Source organism: Tupaia chinensis, unplaced genomic scaffold (genome assembly GCF_000334495.1).
Source record: "Tupaia chinensis unplaced genomic scaffold, TupChi_1.0 Scaffold144899_1, whole genome shotgun sequence".
NCBI lineage: Eukaryota > Metazoa > Chordata > Mammalia > Scandentia > Tupaiidae > Tupaia > Tupaia belangeri.
This window is the reverse complement of record NW_006204759.1, coordinates 2,339,440-2,361,300: the sequence shown is the minus strand read 5'-3', so window position 1 is coordinate 2,361,300 and position 21,861 is coordinate 2,339,440. Positions and strand designations below refer to the sequence as shown.

General features: G+C 42.1%; 2 protein-coding genes across 10 annotated transcripts in view; one reads left to right on the top strand and one right to left on the bottom strand.

The window, feature by feature from the left end:
* The window catches only part of SRR (serine racemase), a 29,968-nt gene extending 20,901 nt beyond the window's left edge, over window positions 1-9,067 (bottom strand). Inside the window, exons 1-3 of one of the 5 annotated variants that reach the window (XM_006167559.3) lie at window positions 8,929-9,066; window positions 7,402-7,540; window positions 2,557-2,782 (exon numbers count right to left, since the gene is read on the bottom strand). In XM_006167559.3, the coding sequence (XP_006167621.1) occupies window positions 2,557-2,591 (35 nt within the window). In that variant the 5' untranslated portion in view covers window positions 2,592-2,782; window positions 7,402-7,540; window positions 8,929-9,066. Of the gene's footprint in view, window positions 1-2,556; window positions 2,783-6,749; window positions 6,836-7,401; window positions 7,541-8,928 lie in introns of those variants that run through there. The other 4 variants (XM_006167561.3, XM_006167560.3, XM_006167563.3 and 1 more) reach the window with 4 other exon arrangements.
* Window positions 6,935-21,861, top strand: part of SMG6 (SMG6 nonsense mediated mRNA decay factor) — a 310,391-nt gene continuing 295,464 nt past the window's right edge. Inside the window, exons 1-6 of one of the 5 annotated variants that reach the window (XM_006167566.3) lie at window positions 6,935-7,131; window positions 9,762-11,514; window positions 12,349-12,541; window positions 13,018-13,128; window positions 18,026-18,132; window positions 18,384-18,462. In XM_006167566.3, coding sequence (XP_006167628.1) covers window positions 7,044-7,131; window positions 9,762-11,514; window positions 12,349-12,541; window positions 13,018-13,128; window positions 18,026-18,132; window positions 18,384-18,462 — 2,331 coding nt within the window. In that variant the 5' untranslated portion in view covers window positions 6,935-7,043. The other 4 variants (XM_027767919.1, XM_027767917.1, XM_027767918.1 and 1 more) reach the window with 4 other exon arrangements.

The window sequence follows — 21,861 nt, the reverse complement described above, 5'->3', positions numbered from 1 at the left end:
TTAGGGACCAGCAGTTAGTGTAATGGCTACGTCACTGGACTTCCATGTAGTCGACTATGGTTCGAGTCCTGGACCTGGCGGCTTAAACTCACGCCGTGTGTGCGCGTGCACGTGTGTATGTGCCCAAGATCCCAAGAGGGGAATGGAGGAGAAGGGACTGTGGTGTGGCCATCCCCCCTAGGGGGGGGTGATTTCTTGCTTTTGGTCTTTCTGTCTCTCTCTGTCTTTCTAGTGAGCGCATGTGCCGTATAGCAAAAACCTCATAAAAAAAGAGTAATAAAATGTCACTTTGGAATACTGAACATGAGGGGACCAGCAGGTTCAAGTCCTGAATCTGGTGGCTTGCTTTCTCACTTCCTGTCTCTCTCACTCTCTGTCTCTCTCTGGTCAAATTAAGAAATAAATGAATGAATAAATAAAATAAAAAATTAATTTTTTTAAAAAAAGAATACTGAACATGTAAGAGCCATGCTGAAATTCATATTTATAGAAAATCATTCTGGTTACATTCCAGTGAATGTAAAAAAGGGAATAAAAATGGGATTCAGAGTCCAGTTAGTTATTTAATTTGTACATAAAGCTAAAGGGAATTTGGGTGGCAAAAGCAGAGAAAGAAACAAATTGTTCAAGATATATTTTAGAAAAATAAAACCAATTATAAAGTGGGCAAAGAACTTGAATTGAAATTTCTCTAGGACTCTTTCCAAGCTGTAACTGTAATAATGTGCTGCTCAAGGAGAAGCCATATCCCACATGGCAACTATGGTTGGAATCCCCAACCTGGTCAGCCTGAGGCATGCCAGGCATTGGCACCAGTACTCATGACCTGACAAACTAAAGAACTGGAAGAAGAGGATCACAATATAACTAGACACTATGGATACTCATATCTTTGTTTCTTTTTCTCTCGTGTGCATGTCCATGCACTCTATCATGAATAAAGGGGAAAAAAAGCCATCTGCCTATTAAAACAAAAAGAAGTTCTCCAAAAATATATAAATGGTCAATAAGCTTATGAAAATATGGCTGGGTAGACTCCATGGCTTAGTGGTTAATGCAGCTGGACCCTACATGGCCATCCATGTGGCTCAAGTTTTAGACCACATGGTCAACCACCTGGTGGTTCAAGTCCTACACCAGGCAGCATGAGAAACATGGGGGGAAGAGGGGAAGGAGGAGTGCGTGTGCAAGTGCCAAAAATCTCAAAAGGAAGAAGAGATGGAGAAAAAGGGATTACAGTGTGATCATTCCCCATGTGGGTGCTTTATCCTCTGTCTCTCTCTGGTGAATGCATGTGCTCTCTGGCATAAGGAAAAAAAAAATGAGTAAAGATGCTTAACACCACTCATCATTAGAGAAATGCAAATCAAAACCACAACGAGCTACCACCGTATGCCCATCAGGATGGCTACTGTCAATAAAACAAAAAACCTACAAAAAAAATATATTGACAGGGTGCGGAGAAATTTGAACCCTTGTGTTTCATTGGTAGGAGTGTAAAATGGTGCAGTTGCTATGGTAAACAGTATTGTAACTCCTTTAAAAATGAAACATGGGGGTCCAGCAGGTGGCGTGGTTGTTAAGGTACTGGACCAACTGTGGTTTGGATCCCAGACTCAGCAGCTTGAAACTCAGACCAGGCGTGCATGCCTATGTGCCCAAAATCCTAGGAGGAGAAAGAAGGAACTGTGGTGCAGTCATCCACTTGAAGGATGATTTCTCACTTTTCCTTTCACTGTCTGCCTCTCTAGTGAGCACATGTGCCTTAGGACCAAAAAAACAAACAAAAACAAACAAAAAAAAACAACATAGAATTATCATATGATCCAGCAATTCCAATCCAAGATGTAGACCCAAAAGAATTGACAGCAGGGTCTGGAGAAGATATTTGTACACCCATATTCATAACTGCATTATTCACAATATCTAAAAGGTGGAAACAATTCAAATGTCTATGGACAGATGAATAAATATACATAATGTGGTATGTACATATAATGTAATCTTATTCAAACTTAAGGAGAAAATTCTGACACATGCTAGAACATAAATGAATACTGAGGACATCAAGTTAAGTGAAATAAGCTAGTTCCAAAAAGACAAATACTGCATGATTCCACTGATACGAGATCCCTAGAGTAGTGAAATTGATAAACAGAAGGTAGAAGGGTGATTGCCAGGGGTTAGGAGTTTTTAATTTTAATGGGTATAGCATTTGGGAGATTTGTTGCACAACAATGTTAAATATACTTATTAATAAATTGTATACTTAAAAATAGTTAAAATGGTAACTTTTATGTGTATTTTACCCCATTTAACACACACATACACACATACAAAAGATATATATTTGAGCTTATAATTAGTTAGACCTCCTGGTTATAAGTGATAGAACCCCAGTCTGAATTAGTTTAGGCAGAAGATGAAGGTGCAATTTACTGGCTCATAGAATCCAAGGAAGAATTGAACAAAGCATAGGAATGACAGGAATATCAAGCTTGGGGAACAACTGGAATCTGGGACTTCGGAGCTTCCAGTACCCTCTTAGTTTCTCACCTCTGTTGCTTTCTGCATGTTGGCTTCTTTTTCATTGCAGATCAGCTGATTCCACATGGCAGGACACATGGCTGCTGACAGCTCCTGTGTTTTACATTTTATGGCTTCCACAGTGAAGAGGGATTTTCTTTCTCAATTTCAGTTCAAAAAATTCTGGATAAGGACTGACTTGGCCCATCTTGGCCCAGGACCAGATACCAGGGGTGTGAAGTCATTTAAGACAATACTATGCAACAAAGGATTTACAGAAACATGAAAGAGAAACAGAATGAAATCTATAACACAATATTGATTATGTACATTTAACACACACACATACATAAAACACTATTTACTATTCAAAGATAAATGTATACTTATGGACATATAGCAAACATATTAGAGTCACTACCTAAGAAATGAGGGTAGAAACATGAGTGGGGGGAGCAGCAGGTGGTGTGGTGGTTAAGGCGCTGGATTCCACATAACTGACCACAGTTTGAGTCCTGGATCTGGCGGCTTACTTTCCTGCTCTCTCTGGTCAAATTAAAAAACAACAATAAATAAATAATTTTATTTTATTACTTTATTTTTTGGGAGAGGTTTTTGTTATAGGGTGTGTGTGTTCGCCAGACAGACAGAGACAGAGAGACAAAGCGAGAAAATCACCCGACAGCAGGGATGGCCATGCCACAAGCCCTTCTCCTCTAAATAAGTAATTTTAGTGAAGAAAAAAAAAAACAAAAAAAAAAACCGAGTGGGAATTGGAATGAAGGGGAAAAAATAGGAAAGGAGATAGGCCTTGTCTTTTACAGTGTGAATTAAATGGAATGATTGGCTCAATTCTCTGCACCTGGTGGGAAAAATAGCATCAAAAGAAGGAAGTGATAGAGGAAAAGACGAAAAAAGGATAAAGGAAAAGTATTTCTGCGTGTGAGTAAAAGGCAGTTTTCAAGGAAAAGTAAAAGGGAGAATGCTGGGGAGATGATTTCTTAAATGTTCACAATCTAGATAGAAGAGACATATCCTGATTGTAAATTAATTGTGGGAGTGAAGAAGTCAAGGATTACGCCTGGATTTTTAATTAGATAGTGATATAATTTATTCAGATTTGAGACTGGCAAAGGAAGAAGTATTTTAGGAGAAAACTAGAGATTTTATGAGCTAAGTTTGAATTGCTTATGAGACATCCAAGAGGATGTCTTTTTTTCCCCCATAATTATGTTTTGCCAGAAATGTCTATTTTATTTTGGAAGAATGAGCTCTTCAATTTATTTATCAAGTACTGTTATTTTTTTCCTTATTAATTTCTGGTTTTATCTTTTTTTTTTCTAAAGATTTTTGCCATAGAGCCAAGTGCATTTTACCAGAGACAGGGACAGAATGAAAAGGAAAGTGAGAAATCACCCCCCACCCCATGGGGGATGGCCACACCACAATCCTTTCTCCTTTACTCTTCTCCTGGGATTATGGGCACATACACACATGCATCTGGCGTGATTTTCAAGCCACCAGGTTCAGGACTTGAACTGTGGTCAGTCATGTGGGAATCCAGTGCCTTAACCACGCCACCTGTTGGCCCCTTCTGACTTTACTGCTTTAATGATAGATCACAGGTTCTATTATGTAATATTTTTATCCTAATTTCTAAAGAAACTGACCTTAGTCTGATTTTCTCTCTAACCCATGAGTTATTTCAAATTTTGTTTTATTTTGTTAATTTCTACTTATTACTTTGTGTTCAGCAAACACAACCTGTACAATTTTTATTCTCAGATACTGAATTCTTCTTCCCTACTTCATTATCCCAATTTGCTTGTTTTTTGGATTACTTACATGATATGTAACCAAATCCCTACACTTTAGAATTTAAAACATTACAGAAGAATGTATATAGAGCCTTCACTTTTTAAATTTCCTCTCCTCCACAAAAGTAAAAGTATAGTATATTCTTTCACACTTTTTGTGATGTATTTATATAGAAATTTACATATACAATAAATAATTTTGCTGCACATAGAACCATTCTATATATATATATGTGAGGGGGTCTTCAAAAGTTCATGGAGAATGTACATTATGAAAAACTATACATGGATTTCAAAATTCTTTGCAACCAAATAAACTTGAACTTTAAATTCAATTTCCCACCAACTTAATTTTTTTTTTTTTGCCAGAGTGCCTGTGTGCTAGCTAGAGAAGCGAGAGGTAAGTGAGAAAGTACCTCCCGTGGGGCATGATTACCCTGAAACCCCTTCTCCTTCATTTTTTTTTTCCTTTTGGATTTTGGGCATACATGCACACACACCCAGTGGGTCTTTCAAGCCACTGAGTCCAGGACTCAAAGCACATAGTTGGCCATATGGGATGCAGCCACCCCCAACCACCATGCCATGGACTAGCCCTCCGTGAACTTTCTGAAGTCCCCTAATATGGTTCTGGAACTACTTTCTGAAGTCCCCTAATATGGATCTGGAACTGGCTTAAAAAAAAAAAAAAAAAAAAGTACAATACAACTTAAAGACTGTTCCGTATCAATATATGAAGATATTTTAACTTTTTTTAAACTCGAGCTTTCCTTGTGATACAGATCTAAGTATGATGGTTTGGTTGTCTTTTCATTTCTTTTTAACTGGTGTTTCATGAAGGTCTTAAATCTGAGAATTAACATTTTTCCATTAACTATTTAATTTTCTTTTATTGTTTCATAATCTTCAATCAGTTCTTCTTATTCACTTTCTTGAACTCATATTTAATTATATGTTTTTTTTTTTTTTTTGATAGGTTTTTGTTATAGGGTTTGAGAGGTTTTCGCTATAGGGCGTGTGCGCGTTAGACAGACAGAGAGACAGAAAGCGAGAAATCACCCCCCAGGGGGGATGGTCACGCCGCAATCCCTTCTCCTCCATTCTCCTCTCCGGATCTTGGGCACGCACGCACACGCGCCCGGCGTGAGTTTTAAGCCACTCGGTCCAGGACGCAAACCGCAGTCGACTATGTGGGGGAGTCCAGCGACATAGCCATTATGCCAACTGCTGGTTCCCAATTATATGTTTTTTGAACCCATTCTTTCCTCTCACTTTTTTCAATCTTATCTCTTCCCTCAGAGTTCTGGTAAATTTTCTTGAGTTTAACTTTTGGCATATCTAATGTTTAGTCCACTGACACTACTATTGCATTAAATTTCTTTTTGTTATTGTTCATTAAATTGATAATCATGTTTGTCCTGAAACATTTTTGTTTCAGATTACTTTTCCTCTTTTATAAAAAAAAAATGATGCAACATCCTCACAAATTTCAATGTGAAAATGAATTCGTTTTTAACATCTTTTCCTATTTCTCTCAAATCTGTTGGCAGATTATCATTTGCTCTGATCACTCAAATCACTCCCCTTTGAATTACTGAATCTTTTCACATTATTCACTGCCTATGCTTAACTTGGTGGCAAAGTGTTTCCCCTGTAGTTGACATTGAATAGCCAAAGATTGTTCAAATATTTTAGGCACAGACGAATGTATAATTTGTTAACTATTCTTTGATGGTTTAGAGGTGCACGGGATTGCCTGGGGTGGAGCATCAGGTGGAGGCAGGCAGCCTTCTGGGAGTTTCATCACAACACTGATCTTAACAGGGTTCATGAACAAAGAATATGTTAAAGTACCTACCTTCTGATTCATTTAAATTATAAAGACTGGGGGGGGGGAGTCAACTTGAGACCCAGGGAGATACATTTTTCAAGAATCTAGTGACACAGAAATTCTCAAATGACTTAAAACACCAGATTTACTTCCACATAACCCCCCTCCCTCAGCGAGAGCCAACTTTATATTATATAGATATTTAAAAAAAAACAAGAGACTTGGGGATATACTTTGCCCTAAGGAAAAAGACTTTGATATTATGGTACTACTCAACTGTGGTCACCTTGGGCAATGTATTTCAGTTCGCTAGGATTCAGCGCCCTAATTTTCAAGGTAAATGCGGTTATAGTCTCTTCAAGGTCCCAGTAAGAGCCCGAGAGCGTGGGCATCAGTCCGGGCCTGTGCAGAAGACACCGGCCTAAGATGACTGACTGGGCCCGCATGGTGGGGTGCCTTCGTCAAACCGACTTGAGACTAGCACCAGCGTCCTCGGCGGCAACCACAGCCCCAAGGGCAATCACCGCCGCCAACGCCCGCCTGACCCGGCTTGGCCCGGACTCGCCTCGCCTCACCTCACAAGCGCCGCGCCTCCTACTCGAGCCCCAGCTCACTTCAGCTCGCAACACCTCTGCGCACGCCCGGCCCCCGCCTCTCCCGCCTAGGCTCGCGCTCCCGCCCGGCCTCCTGAGAACGTGCGACCGGCACTTTTCCTCCCAGTGCGGCCACCGTCGTTTGGGGAGGGAAAGGGAGAGGGGGCGGAGAAAAGGGTGGGAGGTGGGTGAGCGCGCGCGCCGCCCGTCCGTCGTGGTTTCCTGGCTGCGCGCGGCGGTGGCGGAGTAGCTGCAGCTGTAGCAGCAGCCGCGAAGATGGCGGAGGGGTTGGAGCGTGTGCGGATCTCCGCGTCGGAGCTGCGAGGGATCCTGGCCACTCTGGCTCCACAGGCCGGGAGCAGAGGTGAGTCGCACCGCCCAGCTGCTGGGCCGGGCCTCCCGCCCCGCCTCCCTCTCCTCTGCCTCCTCCCAGCTTGGTCCGCGGTGCTTCGGAGCCCCCGCCCCTTCCCCCAACAGTGGGGGCGGGGGCCGCGGAGGGTCCCCTTGTCGCCCCACAGGACTGAGGGCCATTGTGGGGTCGGGCTCAGTCAGCTTTGGCCCTTTTGGAAGAGCACGGCCCTGGTTTCTGCCTCCACCTCCTTTTTATACCACGAAGGTGACTGTTCCCCTTTACCGAGCAGCCGGTGGACTCTGGAGACACGGGGGTTGGGTGCTGCGATGTGGGGGAGGCCCCGGGGTATATCGTTCCCAAAGGAATCTTCAGGCTTGACCTCTGTCATCTGTTAAGCTTCGGAGAGAAGGAACTGGGGGAACTGAGGAGAAAAGATGTAACAGCCTGGAACTTCCTTGCTGAACTTTTCCCCCCAAGGCAGGCTTCTGAAAGCTGCGCCACTGTGAGCGCTCCAGGACCTCAGAGAGCTGACTCTGTTCTGGTTTGGCCTTGACGTGTGTGGAAGTTTAGTTTTGTTTTGTTTTATAATAGAGGATGCCCAATTTGCAAGTTAATTTCACGTCTCCAGTCACAGCAGGCCACCTCCAAAAAATATTGTTAGGCATTAGAGGTGTGTAGAATGGTGGTAGCTGTGAGGGTTGCCTTCCATGGGCTTGTGGCTGAAGTCTGTGAAATTGGTCTTCATTGGTCAACAGAGTTGGATTATTCAGGTTGTTTTCTCCCTGTGCTCTGAGAAACAGTAGCTCTTCTACTCCCTCACCCCTCAAGTTACAAGAACTGGTGAACTGTTGGGGCTAAACAACTTTATTTTTGATCATAGATGATGAAGCCGTCATTTAAACTTAGGAAAATACTGAAACAGTATCTTTAAAACTAATTTTGTTTTAGGTTTTGCTAAAAAGTGCTGTGTGCGTGCCAGAGAGTGAGTGAGAGAGAGTGAGAGAGAGAGAGAGAGAGAGAGAGAAATCACCCCCAGGGAGGATGGCCACTCTGCAGTCCCTTTTCCTCTACTGTCCTCTTGGGATTTTGGGCACTCACACACATTTGTTTGGTGTTTTTCAAGTCACTGGGACCAGCACTTGAACTAAAGCTAGTCATGGGGGATTAACTCCAACAGTTCACCCTCACCTGAGGGAGTAGAAGAGCTACTGTTTCCCAGAGCACAGGGAGAAAACAACCTGAATAATCCAATTCTGTTGACCAATGAAGACCAATTTCTCAGACTTCAGCCACAAGCCCATGGAAGGCAACCCTTACACCACCTGCTGGCCCCTGAAGGAGTATCTCTCTCTCTCTTTTTTTTTTTTAGAGAGAGATTTTTGGTATTGGGCATGTGTGCTCGCCAGAGAGACAGAGCGAGAAATCACCCACCAAGGGAGATGGCCACACCACAGTCCTTTTGCCTCTGTTCTCCTCTTGGGATAATGGGCATGTACCAGGTAGACTATGTGGGAATCCAGAGATATGACCATTATGCCATCTGCTGGTCCCCTGAAGCAGTATCTTAAACTCCGGTTAGTTTGTTTCTTTCTCCCCTTCGTTTTATTACACCTACAAAAAGGGGGTTAAATGCTGGAGTATATGATCCCTGTTATGAGTTTGTTTGCATTTGTGATTGTAGCAGTATTAGGATTTTATATAGCATTCCAGTTTGAATACTTCATAGTATTCTCACTGGTTCCTGTCACCCGATGAAATGTTCAGTGGCTACTTGTAGTACATGAATACATAAAGGTAATAGATACTTACAGAAAACATACACTTGTTTATCTGTCATTCAGGAGGTTCATGGAACATGGAGAATGGTTTCAAAAGTCCTGTACTCTTACTCTTGAGTGTCTATGTCCTTGGTGTTTTGATAGCATGTCACAATCCTTGCATCAGTGTCCAGGGAGGGCTCCCTTATGGAACTTTTTAATTCTCATATTCCATCATCATAGTAGCAGTTAGTCTCAGTATTCTGATGATGGTAGTCTGAGCAGCATTTACTTGGCATGACTCTGCTGACTGCTGTTAGAAAGTTGGTGAGGATGAATGGAATTGAAGAATGTGAAAGGAACTGCTTCCTTTTTGCTTCTGTTGGAGGTATGTGATTGGGCAGTTGGTTTCCTAAAGAAGAATTATCCTGGTCAAGTTCAGAGACCAGCTGTAAACTTCTTCTCTAGAGATGTCCAGGACTATGGACTATTATGCATATTCTTTCTTTCCCTCCCTAGTAGTATGTTCAAAAACAGTCTAATGTGAAAATGTTCAAAGCTTTTTCATTTTGACAGTCAAGAGGTAGTTTGGGGACCTGAATATGAATTGGATAACACAGAGAATATATTCTTTTTTTCCCATTTCCCTAACCCAAGTGTAGGTGGCTTTAACACAATTAAGTTCTTAGCCTTGCCAGTTGTTGAACAAATACTCTAAACCCAGAATTTCTGCTTTGGCAGAAATGTCCTTCCTTGTTCACCACTATTAGTATTAGAATGTGTGTAATTCTTGTTTGACTTTTCTGTTGTTTAACCAAATAACATTTTTTCTCCCTCTTTTATTTTTCTATCTTTTCCTTCCTATCTTTCTTTTCAACATAACAGAAAACATGAAGGAATTGAAAGAGCCCAGGCAGCGCAAAGATAATAGGCGTCCAGATCTGGAAATCTATAAGCCTGGTCTCTCTCGACTAAGGAACAAACCTAAAATCAGGGAACCCTCTGGGAGTGGGGAATTTAAGGATATTGTTAATCAGAGAGATTCTTCTGGCATGGGAAATGGTACCCATCTCATTAATGTCTGCAAGGAACTGGGCAGCCAACAGCAAAATGGTCCTATAGACACAGAAAGTAATCAGGGACAAGAGTCTTTTCCTAGGACTGCTGGACAGGAGGATCGAAGTTTAAGAATTATCAAGAGAACTAAGAAACCAGACCTGCAGATCTATCAGCCTGGACGGCGTTTGCAGACTGTTACCAAAGAACCAGCTAATCGGGTGGATGAAGAAGAAATCCTCAATCAGGTAGAACAACTGAGAATGGAGGAAGATGAGTGTAGGGGGAATGTTGTAAAAGAGGAAATTGTGAATAAACCAGACAAAGCTGAGACAGAAAAGAGCCCAAATGGTGACAGAGTAAGGGCTGCAAAGGGAGAAAAAGGAAAGAGAATTGAAAAGGGGGAGGGAGTGAAGAAAGTAAGTGATGACCTGGTCCAGGGAAAGCCAGGTTCTGCAAAACGCTACTCACGCTCAGACAAACGAAGGAACCGCTACCGCACTTGCAGTACCAGCTCAGCTGGTAGCAACAACAGTGCTGAGGGGACTGGCCTGACGGATAATGGCTGCCGCCGCCGCCGCCAGGATCGGACCAAGGAGAGGCCAAGACTGAAGAAGCAAGTATCTATGTCCTCAACGGACTCCTTAGATGACGACAGAATTGAAGAACCTGATGGATTAGGGCCAAAGAGGAGCTCAGAAAGGAAAAAACATTCAGAAAGAAACTGGTCTGGCCGTGGGGAGGGTGAGCAGAAAGGCAATGGTAAAGAGAATCGAGGTACTCTTCGTGTCACTTTTGATGCAGAAACTATGAACAAAGATTGCTCTGTTCTGAAGTCAGCCAGGGAAGATGTGGACAGGATAAAACCTGACAAAGGCTTGAGCTGTGGGGGCAAAGGCTCTGAGAAACAGGAGTCCAAAAACCTGAAACAAGAACTCCGGGGCCATGGTCGTGGCATTCTGATTCTGCCTGCTCATACCACCCTATCTGTCAATTCAGCAGGTTCTCCAGAGTCCACACCTTTGGGACCTCGGCTTTTATTTGGCTCTAGTAGTAAGGGATCTCGGAGTTGGGGCCGTGGCGGCACCACTCGCCGATTGTGGGACCCAAATAACCCTGATCAGAAACCCGCTCTAAAGAGCCAAACACCCCAATTACATTTCTTGGACACTGATGATGAAGTCAGCCCTACATCTTGGAGTGACTCACGCCAGGCCCAAGCATCTTACTATAAATTTCAAAACTCTGACAATCCCTATTATTTCCCCCGGACACCAGGCCCTACCTCCCAATATCCTTATACAGGCTATAGCCCGCTACAGTATCCACTGGGCCCTACAAATGGTGTATACCCAGGGCCTTACTACCCAGGGTACCCAGCTCCATCAGGACAGTATGTATGTAGCCCTCTCCCGGCCAGCACCATGAGTCCTGAGGAGGTGGAGCAGCACATGAGAAACATGCAGCAGCAGGAGCTACATAGGCTTCTCCGGGTAGCTGACAACCAGGAACTGCAGCTCAGCAACCTGCTTTCCAGGGACCGCATCAGTCCTGAGGGCCTGGAGAAGATGGCTCAGCTCAGGTATAGCGTGTTCCATGTTGACTAGAGGAAAGTGAGGATAAGCTAAAAGTTATAGATTCTTGTGACTAAGGAAGGGAAGGTAGAAACTTTTTAGGTGAGCCACTGGGTATTATTTCCTTTAGACATTGATTTTTGTGTGGGACGGGCAATTGGGGAAAAAACAGCAAAAGTTTTGTTTCTAGTCTTAGAAATTATTTTGTTTTCTATTTTTTTTTCTTTGTTTTTAATTTTCCAGAGGTCATGTGCACTTGCTGGAGAGAGAGCGAGAGAGAGAAAATGAGAAAGCATTCCCCAGAGGAGATGATCATGCAGCAGTCTCTTCTCCATTCCTCTCCTTATTTTGGGCACACATGCACATATGCACGCATGCACACACCTGGTGTGTTTTTCAGGCCACGAGACCTAGGACTTGAACCACACAGTCAACTATGGGGCATCTGCCTTAACCACCATGCCACCAACTAGTTCCCTACTTTTTCCTTAAGGGAAAAAAAAAAAAAAAAAAGAAACTGTCTTTAAGACAGCATGGAATCTTGAAATGGAAAATGAAAGACTTTACAGAATGCCAAAAAATGAACAACATATAACTTGCAGTGAAGTTCTTATTTCAGCTGTTAAATTTAGGTGAACACATATGGAGAGAAATTATTTTTCTAGATGTAACTGTCTTTAAAATGACATTCTGCTTTTCAGAATGGAAACTAGAGTAGTATACCTGGTCATATTTTGGATTTCTTGCCAAGGGAGGTGGTTAATTGGCAGGAAGCTCAAATCTTGGGTCTAGCCTTTTCTGTGGTATATTTGGAACTAGAAGTTGCATGTATTTTATTCCAGAGCTGAACTGCTACAGCTATATGAGCGCTGTATTCTATTAGATATTGAGTTCTCTGATAATCAGAATGTGGATCAGATCCTGTGGAAGAATGCTTTCTATCAGGTGATTGAGAAGTTCAGGCAACTTCTCAAGGATCCAAATGTTGAGAACCCGGAACAGATACGCAACAGACTTTTGGAGCTTTTGGATGAGGTAAACTATCTTTTTGTCCTCAGGATAAAGGCTTCAGCATCTTGTAGTTGTGATGGGTTTTTGCCATCCAAAATACTGTATTTAGGACAGAACATTAACAAGAGAAAAAACACTATGCTTTTTGTGGGGGGATGTTTAGGCCTATCCTATTCCTGTTGCTTCCTTGGGACCAGACCTTACAATTGGAATTAGTTTTGAACTTGAAGCTTTCAGAATGTTTTGGCCTAGAGAGAAAAAAAGGGGTGGGAAGGAGAGAGTGAGAGAATATGTGTGTGTTCGTATCTTTAACCATATAAAGGCTTATGCTGTGAATTCATCTTCTCAGTTGATGGCTGCTAAATACCATGTATGCCTCTCTACTGAGAGTGTCTGAGCATTAGAGAACTGTGTGAGTGAGTTATTTGCCCCAGTTTCTAGTGGGTAGATGATATCAGAATGGGTCATTTCAGCTATTCTTTATTTTTTTCTCTTTTTAGGGTAGTGACTTCTTTGATAGTTTGCTTCAAAAGCTGCAGGTTACTTACAAGTTCAAATTGGAGGACTACATGGATGGTCTTGCCATTCGTAGCAAGCCATTACGCAAGACCGTAAGCTAAATTTTGTATTTGTCTTAAATATATGCATCCTTTAAGTATTTCTTTTTATTGTTAATTAAATGCTAGGCTCTGTGCGGGGTGTTGAGGATATAAGAATGAAAGATACAATCCATTGTGGGAAAAGACAGGTTAAACCAACACTTGGAATGTCATCAATACTATTGTAATGATTTAGAGAGTGTTGAAGGGAAAGCGGGTCTAACTTACCTTGTTGGGGTCAAGGATAGCTTCTCAGACTGTCAAACTGAGTTGAAACATGACTAGGAATTTGAAAGATAGGAGGGCCATTTTAGATACAGGGCATTCTAAGAGTCAACAAGGCATTGTGTTGTTAGGAAAGTGCTGGAAGCTCAGTACACTGGAGTTTGTAATGTGTAGTGGAGTTGTTGTAGAAGATAAGGCTAATGTATTTGGAAAGGATTAGATTACCAGAAATTTTTATATGCCAGGCCTAAGCATTTGGGCTTAATTTCTAAAGCATTGGGGAACCATTGAGTGATTTCAGCAAATGGATCATATAGATTTTTTTTCTTAGAACCAGTCACTCTGGTATATTGGTGAGTTTGGATAGGAGCAGGGCAAGAGTGGAGGTAGGATGTTAGATTGTAGGCTCAAACTAAGGTAGAGGTAGTGGAGGTGGGAAAGAGAACACATTAAAAAGATTAAGAGAAATAGAATTGAATTGCTGTCTTACTTGGCCCAGGGGATAAGATTGGAGGCATGAAGAGTATAGATCATCTCTCAGTTTGAGGCCTAGGGGAGTTACTGCAAAGGAGATTAATTCAGATTTTGATAAACTCTGGTGGAGGTGTCTAGCAGGAATTTGAAAATGAACAAGTGAATATTCTGGTCTATTTAAAGCTCAGGGGAGAAAGAGCTGGGCTGGTAATACAGATTCAGGAGTCGTCAGGCATGTAGCTGAAGCAGAGGCTGAGGTACAGGAAAGCTGGTCAGAGAGAGAGGATCAGATTTTGGAATGGGGGTGGGGAAAATTATCATGTGTTGTAGAGTTGTCAAATGCTAGTATTATTAAAACATGGGGACCAGCAGATGGTGTAATGGTTTTGTCACTGGACACCCATGTAGTTGACCGTGGTTCGAGACCCGGATCCAGTGGCTTAAACTCACACTGGGTGTGTGTGTGTCCAGGATCCTGAGAGAAGAAGGGATTGCGGTGTGGCTATCCTCCCTGGGAGGTGATTTCTCACTTTCTGTCTTTCTCTCTCTGTCTTTCTGGTGAGTATATGCGCCTTGTAGCAAAAACCTCTCAAAAAAAAAAAAAAAAGTGACTTGGAGGACCAACACGTAGCATAATGGTTATGTTGCTGGACTACCACGTAGTTGACCTCAGTTTGAGTCCTGGACCCAGTGGCTTAAAACTCACACCAAGCACATGGGTGCATGTCCAAGATCCAAGAAGAGAATGGAAGAGAAGGGATTGTGGCATGGCCATCCCCTTAGGGAGTGATTTCTCACTTTCTCTCTTTCTCTCCAGTGAGCACATGTGCCCTATAGCAAAAATCTCACTTAAAAAGAAAAAGTGATCATTGGAATAGATGACTTTATCAAGAATTATTTTAGTTGGAGAGGATGAAAATCAGATTGTAGTGGAGGGAGGCGAGACAGTAAAGATAATGTGAGTGTAAAATGGACCAGTCTTTTAAATATCTTGGCTGTGGAGCTCATTCATGGAACAGTGGTTAAGGGAGCTGGAGCCCATGTGGCCAACCATGTGGTTTGAATCTTGATCCTGGAGACTTGAAAAATACTCCAGGTGTATATGTGTGCTTAAAATCACAACAGGATGGAGAAATACAGGAAAAAATGGCAGTGTTAACATGCCCCACTGAGGCTTTCTTGTTCTCCCTCTTTCTGTCTCTGTCTTGCACACGCGAGCATACATACCCTCTGGTCATAAAGAAAAAAAGAAAAGAAAAGAAATTAAAAAAAAAAAAAGAATCTTTGTTTTGAAGGCAGGGAGGGAGAGCTAAAAGCTAAAAGAGTAGTTTAAGAAATTTTAGAGAGATTTTTTGTTAGGGTGCATGCGTTTGCTAGAGAGACAGAGAGAGAGAGTGATAGACAGAAAGTGTGAAATCACCCCCCAGGGGGGATGACCATGCCACAGTCCCTTGTCCTGTATTCTCCTCCTGGGGGTCTTAGGCATGCATGCACATGTGCCGGGTATGAGTTTCAAGTCACTGGGATCAGGACTCGAACTGCAGTCGTCCATGTGGCAGTCCAGTGATGTAACCGCTACACCATCTGTTGACCCTAAGTTTCTGTTCCTAAGGTGAGAGAGACAAACATATTTAGAGATGATAGAGATTCATGTAAGAAGAAAGGGGGTTACAGCAGAGGCTTCTTCTTGACCTCCTTCTGAAGAATTGCTCTGTACAAGCATTCTTGCTAATCAGTAACTATTTATTGAGTCCTTGTTACATGCTAGGTGTCATTTTACAAAGAGGCAATTCAGTGCCAAAAGAAAGCCATGACCTGGTTCTTGCAGCTTAGGGTTTTGGGGGGGTGAGTGCAAATGTTAGATGAGTAATTACAGGTGTGACTTTAGCAAAGGGCATTGTGAGTATATACAGTAAGAAGGCTAACCTGATTTAGAGAATCATGGGAGACTGAGGAAATCACTGATAGGCTGACACTGAAGACCTGAGACGTTAGCCAAGTGCAGCTGTATGTGAAGACTTGAGAAGAAGGACGTGCTAGCAGCCTCAAGGGAACAGCATACTTGAAAGTCCCAAAGTGGGAACGATCATGGTGTATTAGGGGACTGAACAAAATCTGGTTTGACTGAAGCACAGAGGGTGAGTGTGAAAGTGATGCTGAGGAAAATAGAGAAACTTTGAAGGAATTTGCTTTATTTTTTCCTCCCTTACTGAGATATCTATAGTATGAAGGCATAACCAGTTTTCTTTGTGCTTTATCAGTTAAATAGCCAAGGTTCTCAGTGTTCACTTATAGAAAGAATATGTAGTATAGTGAAGACCCTGAGGACATGTGAATACAGTGATATATAACTTTGTAGAGACACAAATTTGAGTTAAGTGCTAGGAGATTGATGTGTAGTAGCTAGCTATTTAGCTAGTGAGTTAATCTTCCTGGGAGTCAGTATCTGCTTCTCAGTGAAGCTTTGCTCTATTCAGTGATGTGTTAACTTTTATGTGGGGTAGGGTGGAATTACATTTTGTAAAGTTTTGTTCCTTTGGAAGATTTTTTTGGTTGGATACATGTCTTGGGGTTGTTAACAAATACTTTCTCAGTGAGTGACAGATACCAACCCTGTAAATGAGAACACATAGTATTTCTAGTACTGTATAGCTCCTGCATGTTGTAGGTGTTTAGAAAGGGCAATTTATTGTTTTAGGTAAAGAGAATGTAATGCCAGGGACATAGTTCAGTCACATTAACAGTTTAGGGAAGGACTATAATGATAGCAGGAAAAGAACGGAGTAGGTAATAGTTGTCTTAATATCTGGATATCTTTTTGTTTTTGGAGAGATTTTTGCTATAGGGTACGTGCGCTTGCCAGAAAGCCAGAGAGAGACAGAGAGACAGAAAGTGAGAAGTTACCCCTGGGAGAATGACCACACTGCAGTCCCTTCTCTTCCATTCTTCTCTGGGGATCTTGAGCATGCGAGCACACATACCCAGCGTGAGTTTAAGCCACCAGGTCTGGGACTCGAACCACGGTTGATTACATGGGAGTCCAGCAACGTAGCCATTATGCCATCTGCTGGTCCCAATATCTGGATATCATTTTGTGGTTTGTAAAATATTTTCACTTTTATTTCCTCCAGTTCTTCTATAGAGTAGTTTTGTTTTTGTTTTATTTTGTTTTTACCTTCAGGTAAAGAAACTGAGTCGTAAAACACCCTGAAGACTCCTTGAGGGGCCAGCAGGTGGCATGGTGGTTAAGGGCACTGGACTCTCACATTGCCAACTGTGGTTCGAATCCTGGACCTGGTGGCTTGCTTTTTTGCTCTCACTCTCTTGCTCTCTCTCCACTCTCTCTCACTCTCTCTGTCCCTCTCTGGTCAAATTTAAAAAAAAATTAATAAAGTTAAGCAAAATAATTCTAAAAAGAAAAATAAAAGACTCCTTGAGGTCCTACACTACTCCTAGTTTTATGTTTTCTTTTTTTCTAAGAATTATTAATTTTATTTTATTATTATTTTATTTATTTATTTATTTATTGAGAGGTTTTTGCTATAGGGCACGTGCGTTCGCCAGAAAGACAGAGAAAGACAGAAAGACAGAAAGTGAGAAATCACCCCCAGGGGGGATGGCCACTCCGCAATCCCTTCTCCTCCATTCTCCTCTCGTGACCTTGGGCACGCACGCACACACACACACACCCAGCGTGAGTTTAAGCCACCAGGACCGGGCCTCAAACTGCGGTCGACTACATGGGAGTCCAACAACATAGCCATTACGCCTACTGCTGGTCCCTAGTTAGTTAGTTTTGAAAGCTTTTTGCCTTAGAGCACGTGTACTCGCCAGAGAGAGAAAGGGATAGAGACAGTGAGAGAAAAAGTGAGAAATTACCCCTGGGGTGGATGGCCATACCACAGTTCCTTCTCCTCCATTCTCCTTGGGATTTTTGGCATGCACGTACATGTGCCTGGTATGAGTTTCAGGCCTCTGGGTCTGGGACTTGAATCGTGGTCAACCATGTGGAAGTCTAGCACTTTAATCACTATGGTACCTGCTGACCGCACACTTTGGCTGTCTTTTGGTAGTCAAAATTTATCTGACAACTTCATACTTTGTTAAGGAATTCTAGTGCCTTGTCAGTGTTGCTCTGTCATTTTGACTCCATCCCTGTCCTTTGAGGTTGATGCATTTCTTTGGTACTAACTGATTGTTTATCCTAAAGGTAAAGTATGCCTTGATCAGTGCCCAGCGGTGTATGATTTGCCAAGGAGATATCGCTAGGTATCGGGAGCAAGCCAATGATACAGCAAACTATGGGAAAGCACGCAGGTACTTATACCTCTAGTTTGGTATTTCTCTTCCCTGTGGCTTTGAGCCAAGCTCCATTAAGAACAATGGGCCACTTGAACTACCTCCCATATAGATGCTCTGTGGGTATCCCTGTTGGTCTCATATTCATGCTTTATCACTCCTGGGTTTTATATAGCACTCTGGCTTATATCTTGAATAGTAAGACTGTCAGGATGAATGCAGAAAGAGTTGTATGGAGCTAGCATTTTCTTACTGTTTTTCTATTCTAGTTGGTACCTGAAGGCCCAGCACATTGCTCCCAAGAATGGGCGCCCCTATAACCAGTTGGCTTTGCTGGCGGTGTATACGGTAAGAATTCCTGTGGGCAGGTGACGTGTTTTGCAGGCAGTATCTTAAAATATGGTTGTTTTTTTTTTTTTTTTTTTCTTTTTTTGGAGAGATTTTTGCCATAGGGTGCTTGTGCTCGCCAGGAAGCCAGAGAGAGACAGACAGCGAGAAATCATCCCCCAGAGGGGATGGCTATGCCGCGGTCCCTTCTCCTCCATTCGCCTCTTGGGAGCTGGGCATGCACGCACATGTGCCCAGTGTGAATTTAAGCCACCGGGTCTGAGACTCAAACCACGGTCACCTACATGAGAGTTCAGCGACATAGCCATTACACCAACTGCTGGTCTCAAAATATGAATTTTAATAGCCTCAACTTCTGGAGCTTGATTTTATCTGATTACTGTAGCCTAAAGAATATCCCCTTTGCCTTCCATCCTCAAGCTTCTTTTGTTCCTTTTACTTCGAGTGGTAAGTTGTCAGGGATCCCTCATTGCAGTTTACTTTGTACTCTGTTCCTCCCCTTCCCATTGCACTTAAGTTCCTATAGGAATGCTCATGCTCAAATGCCACTGTTTCTAACCAAAGCTTCTGTTCTGAATCTTGTCTTGCTTTCTTCTTTTTTTTTCCCTATCCTGTTAAACCTACTCATTCTAGAAGGAAAATGAAGTATTTTTTACCTCTTCCTCAAAGCTCTTACCTACCCACAATTGTCAGATCCTTGCTACTTTTACACGAAACCTTTTGTTTCTTCTAACTTGTCATCTATGGTGCCTCCTTAGAAGCACAGTAAGCAGGGCTGGCAGGTGACATGGTGGCTAAAGGCGCTGGACTCCCACATGGCTGACTGCAGTTTGAGTCCCAGCCCTGGCAGCATGCTTTCTCACTTTTTCTCTCTCTGTCCCTCTCTGGTCAAATTAAAATAAAATGAATGAATAAGTAAATAAAGTTAAATTAAAAAAAAAAGGCACAGTAAGTACCAGATTGTATCTCTATAGATCTCATCAACCGTTTTTGACTGTGGCTTTAATAGTGAGAAATGGGCCTTAGGAGCTGAGAGGGCTCCTAGGGTGGAAGCTGAGTTGAAGGGGAAAGTTGGGTGGTCAGTGGTAAGTACGAAAGGTTTAAGTATGAGAAGCAGCTAATATGCTTATTTATTTATTTATTTTTTGAGAGGTTTTTGCTATAGGGCTCTTGTGCTTGCCAGAAAGATAGAGAGAGACATAGAGATAGAAAGTGAGAAATTCCCCCTCAGGGGGGATGGCCACACTGTAATTCCTTCTTGAGTTTAAGCCATTGGGTCTGGGACTGGAACTGTGGCCCACTACATGGGAGTCCAGTGACACAGCCATTATGCCAACTGCTGGTTTCAGACATCTGTCCTTTTAAAAAAGCTTCATTTTATTTATTATTATTATTATTTTCTAGTTTGATTATAGAGAGATGGAGCGGGAGGAGGTGAGAAAGCAAGCCACCAGGTATGAGACTTGAACCATGGTCGGCCATGTGGGAGTCTAGCACCTTTAACTACCACGCCACCTGCCAGTCCATATCTCTGTCCTTTTTTAATGTTGGGTGTTTGAGATATTTTTCTCCCACCCTTCTTTGTTGTCTTTATTTTTTTCTCCTCTTCTTTCTTATGCAACTTTTCCTTATCCTCCTCTTTTTCCTTCTTGTTTTTTAAAGCCTTTTAAAAAAAGTGTATATATTTTCCCATGAGAGAGAGAGACTCAGAGAAAAAGAGACCAAGAGAAAGAGAGATAGTAACCCTATCAGGATCTTTTGTTTGTTTTTGATAATTATTTTTATTTAACTTTATTTGCTTATTCTAGAATGACACAGAGAGAAGGAGAGAGAGGAGAGAGAGAGAGAAAGAGAGTGAGAAAGCAAGCTGCCAGGTCTGGAACTCAACCACGGTAGGCCATGTGGGAGTCCAGTGCTTTAACCACAACTCCACCTGCTGGCCCCCAGTCAGTGATCTTTTTATTGTCTTCATAGTTTAGCCATTACTAGAATATCATATAGTTGGAATCTTATACAATATGTGGCTTTTTCATATTGGCTTCTTTTACTTAGTAATATATTGGGTCATTAGGAAAGTCATGACATTTTTATTTTCTTTATTTTTAAAAATAATTATTTAATTTTTATTCATTCTTTTTTTTTTCTTTTTTAATGGTGAAAAAATGTGTATTTAGAATTACCCAGCTGGACTTGCTTGAGATGATCCCAATTTGGTTGGCAACATCCAAAGCATCATAATCGGGAGCCAGTTGCACATATACCTTCTTCTCTCCATCAGGCCTGATTAAAGTGTTGACCTTGGCCACATCAATATCATAGAGCTTCTTCACAGCCTGTTTGACCTGGTGCTTGTTGGCCTTGACATTCACAATGAACACAAGTGTATTGTTGTCCTCTATCTTCTTCATGGCACTCGGTTGTCAGGGGGAACTTGATGATGGCATTGTGGTCAAGCTTGTTTCTCCTGGGGGCGCTCTTCCTAGGATATTTTGGCTGCCTCCGCAGCCTAAGAGTCTTGGGCCTCTGGAAGGTGGGTGATGTACGGATCTTCTTTTTTTCATGGCTGTGGATGCCTTTCAGCACTGCCTTCTTGGCCTTCAAAGCCTTCCCTTTAGCTTCAGCTTTGGGAGGGGCAGGAGCTTCCTTCTTCGTTTTTGGCGCCATCTTGGCAATAAGGACCCCCATTCATTCATTTTAATTTTACTAGAGAGAGGCAGAGAGAGAGGGAAAGCAAGCCACTAGGTCCAGGACTTGAACTGTGGTTGGCCATGTTGGAGTATCTTTAACTACCATGCTACCTGCTGGTCCCCATATTTTTCTTAAAAAAAAAAATTATTTAATTTCATTTATTATTATTTTTTAATTTGCTCTCTAGAGAGAGAGAAAGAGAAGGAAAGTGGGAAAGCAAGCCACCAAATCCAGGACTTGAACTGTGGTCGACCATATAGGAATCCAGCTGCCCCAACTACCACGCCACCTGCTGGCCCCCAAGACATATTTTTCTATGCAAAAACGCATCATAACTTTCCCAATGACTCAGTACATTAATGTTCTATTTAATGGCTTGATAGCTCATTTGTTTTTATTGCTGAATATTGTTCAGTTGTATGAGTGTGCCACAGTTTGTTCATTCATTTACCTTTTTAAGGGTATTTTTGTTGCTTCCATTTTTGGCAATTAATAAGTAAAGCTGCAGTAAACATCTGTGTACAGATTTTTGTGTGGAAATAAGTTTTCAATGCATTTTGGTGAATATCAAGGAACACGATTGCTAGATCATATTGTTAGAGTATGTTTAGCTTTGTAAGACATCTCCAGGCTGTCTTCTAAAATGTAGGTAGGGACCAGCAGGTGGCATGGTGATTAAGGTGCTGGACACTCCCACATGGCCGACCAGGG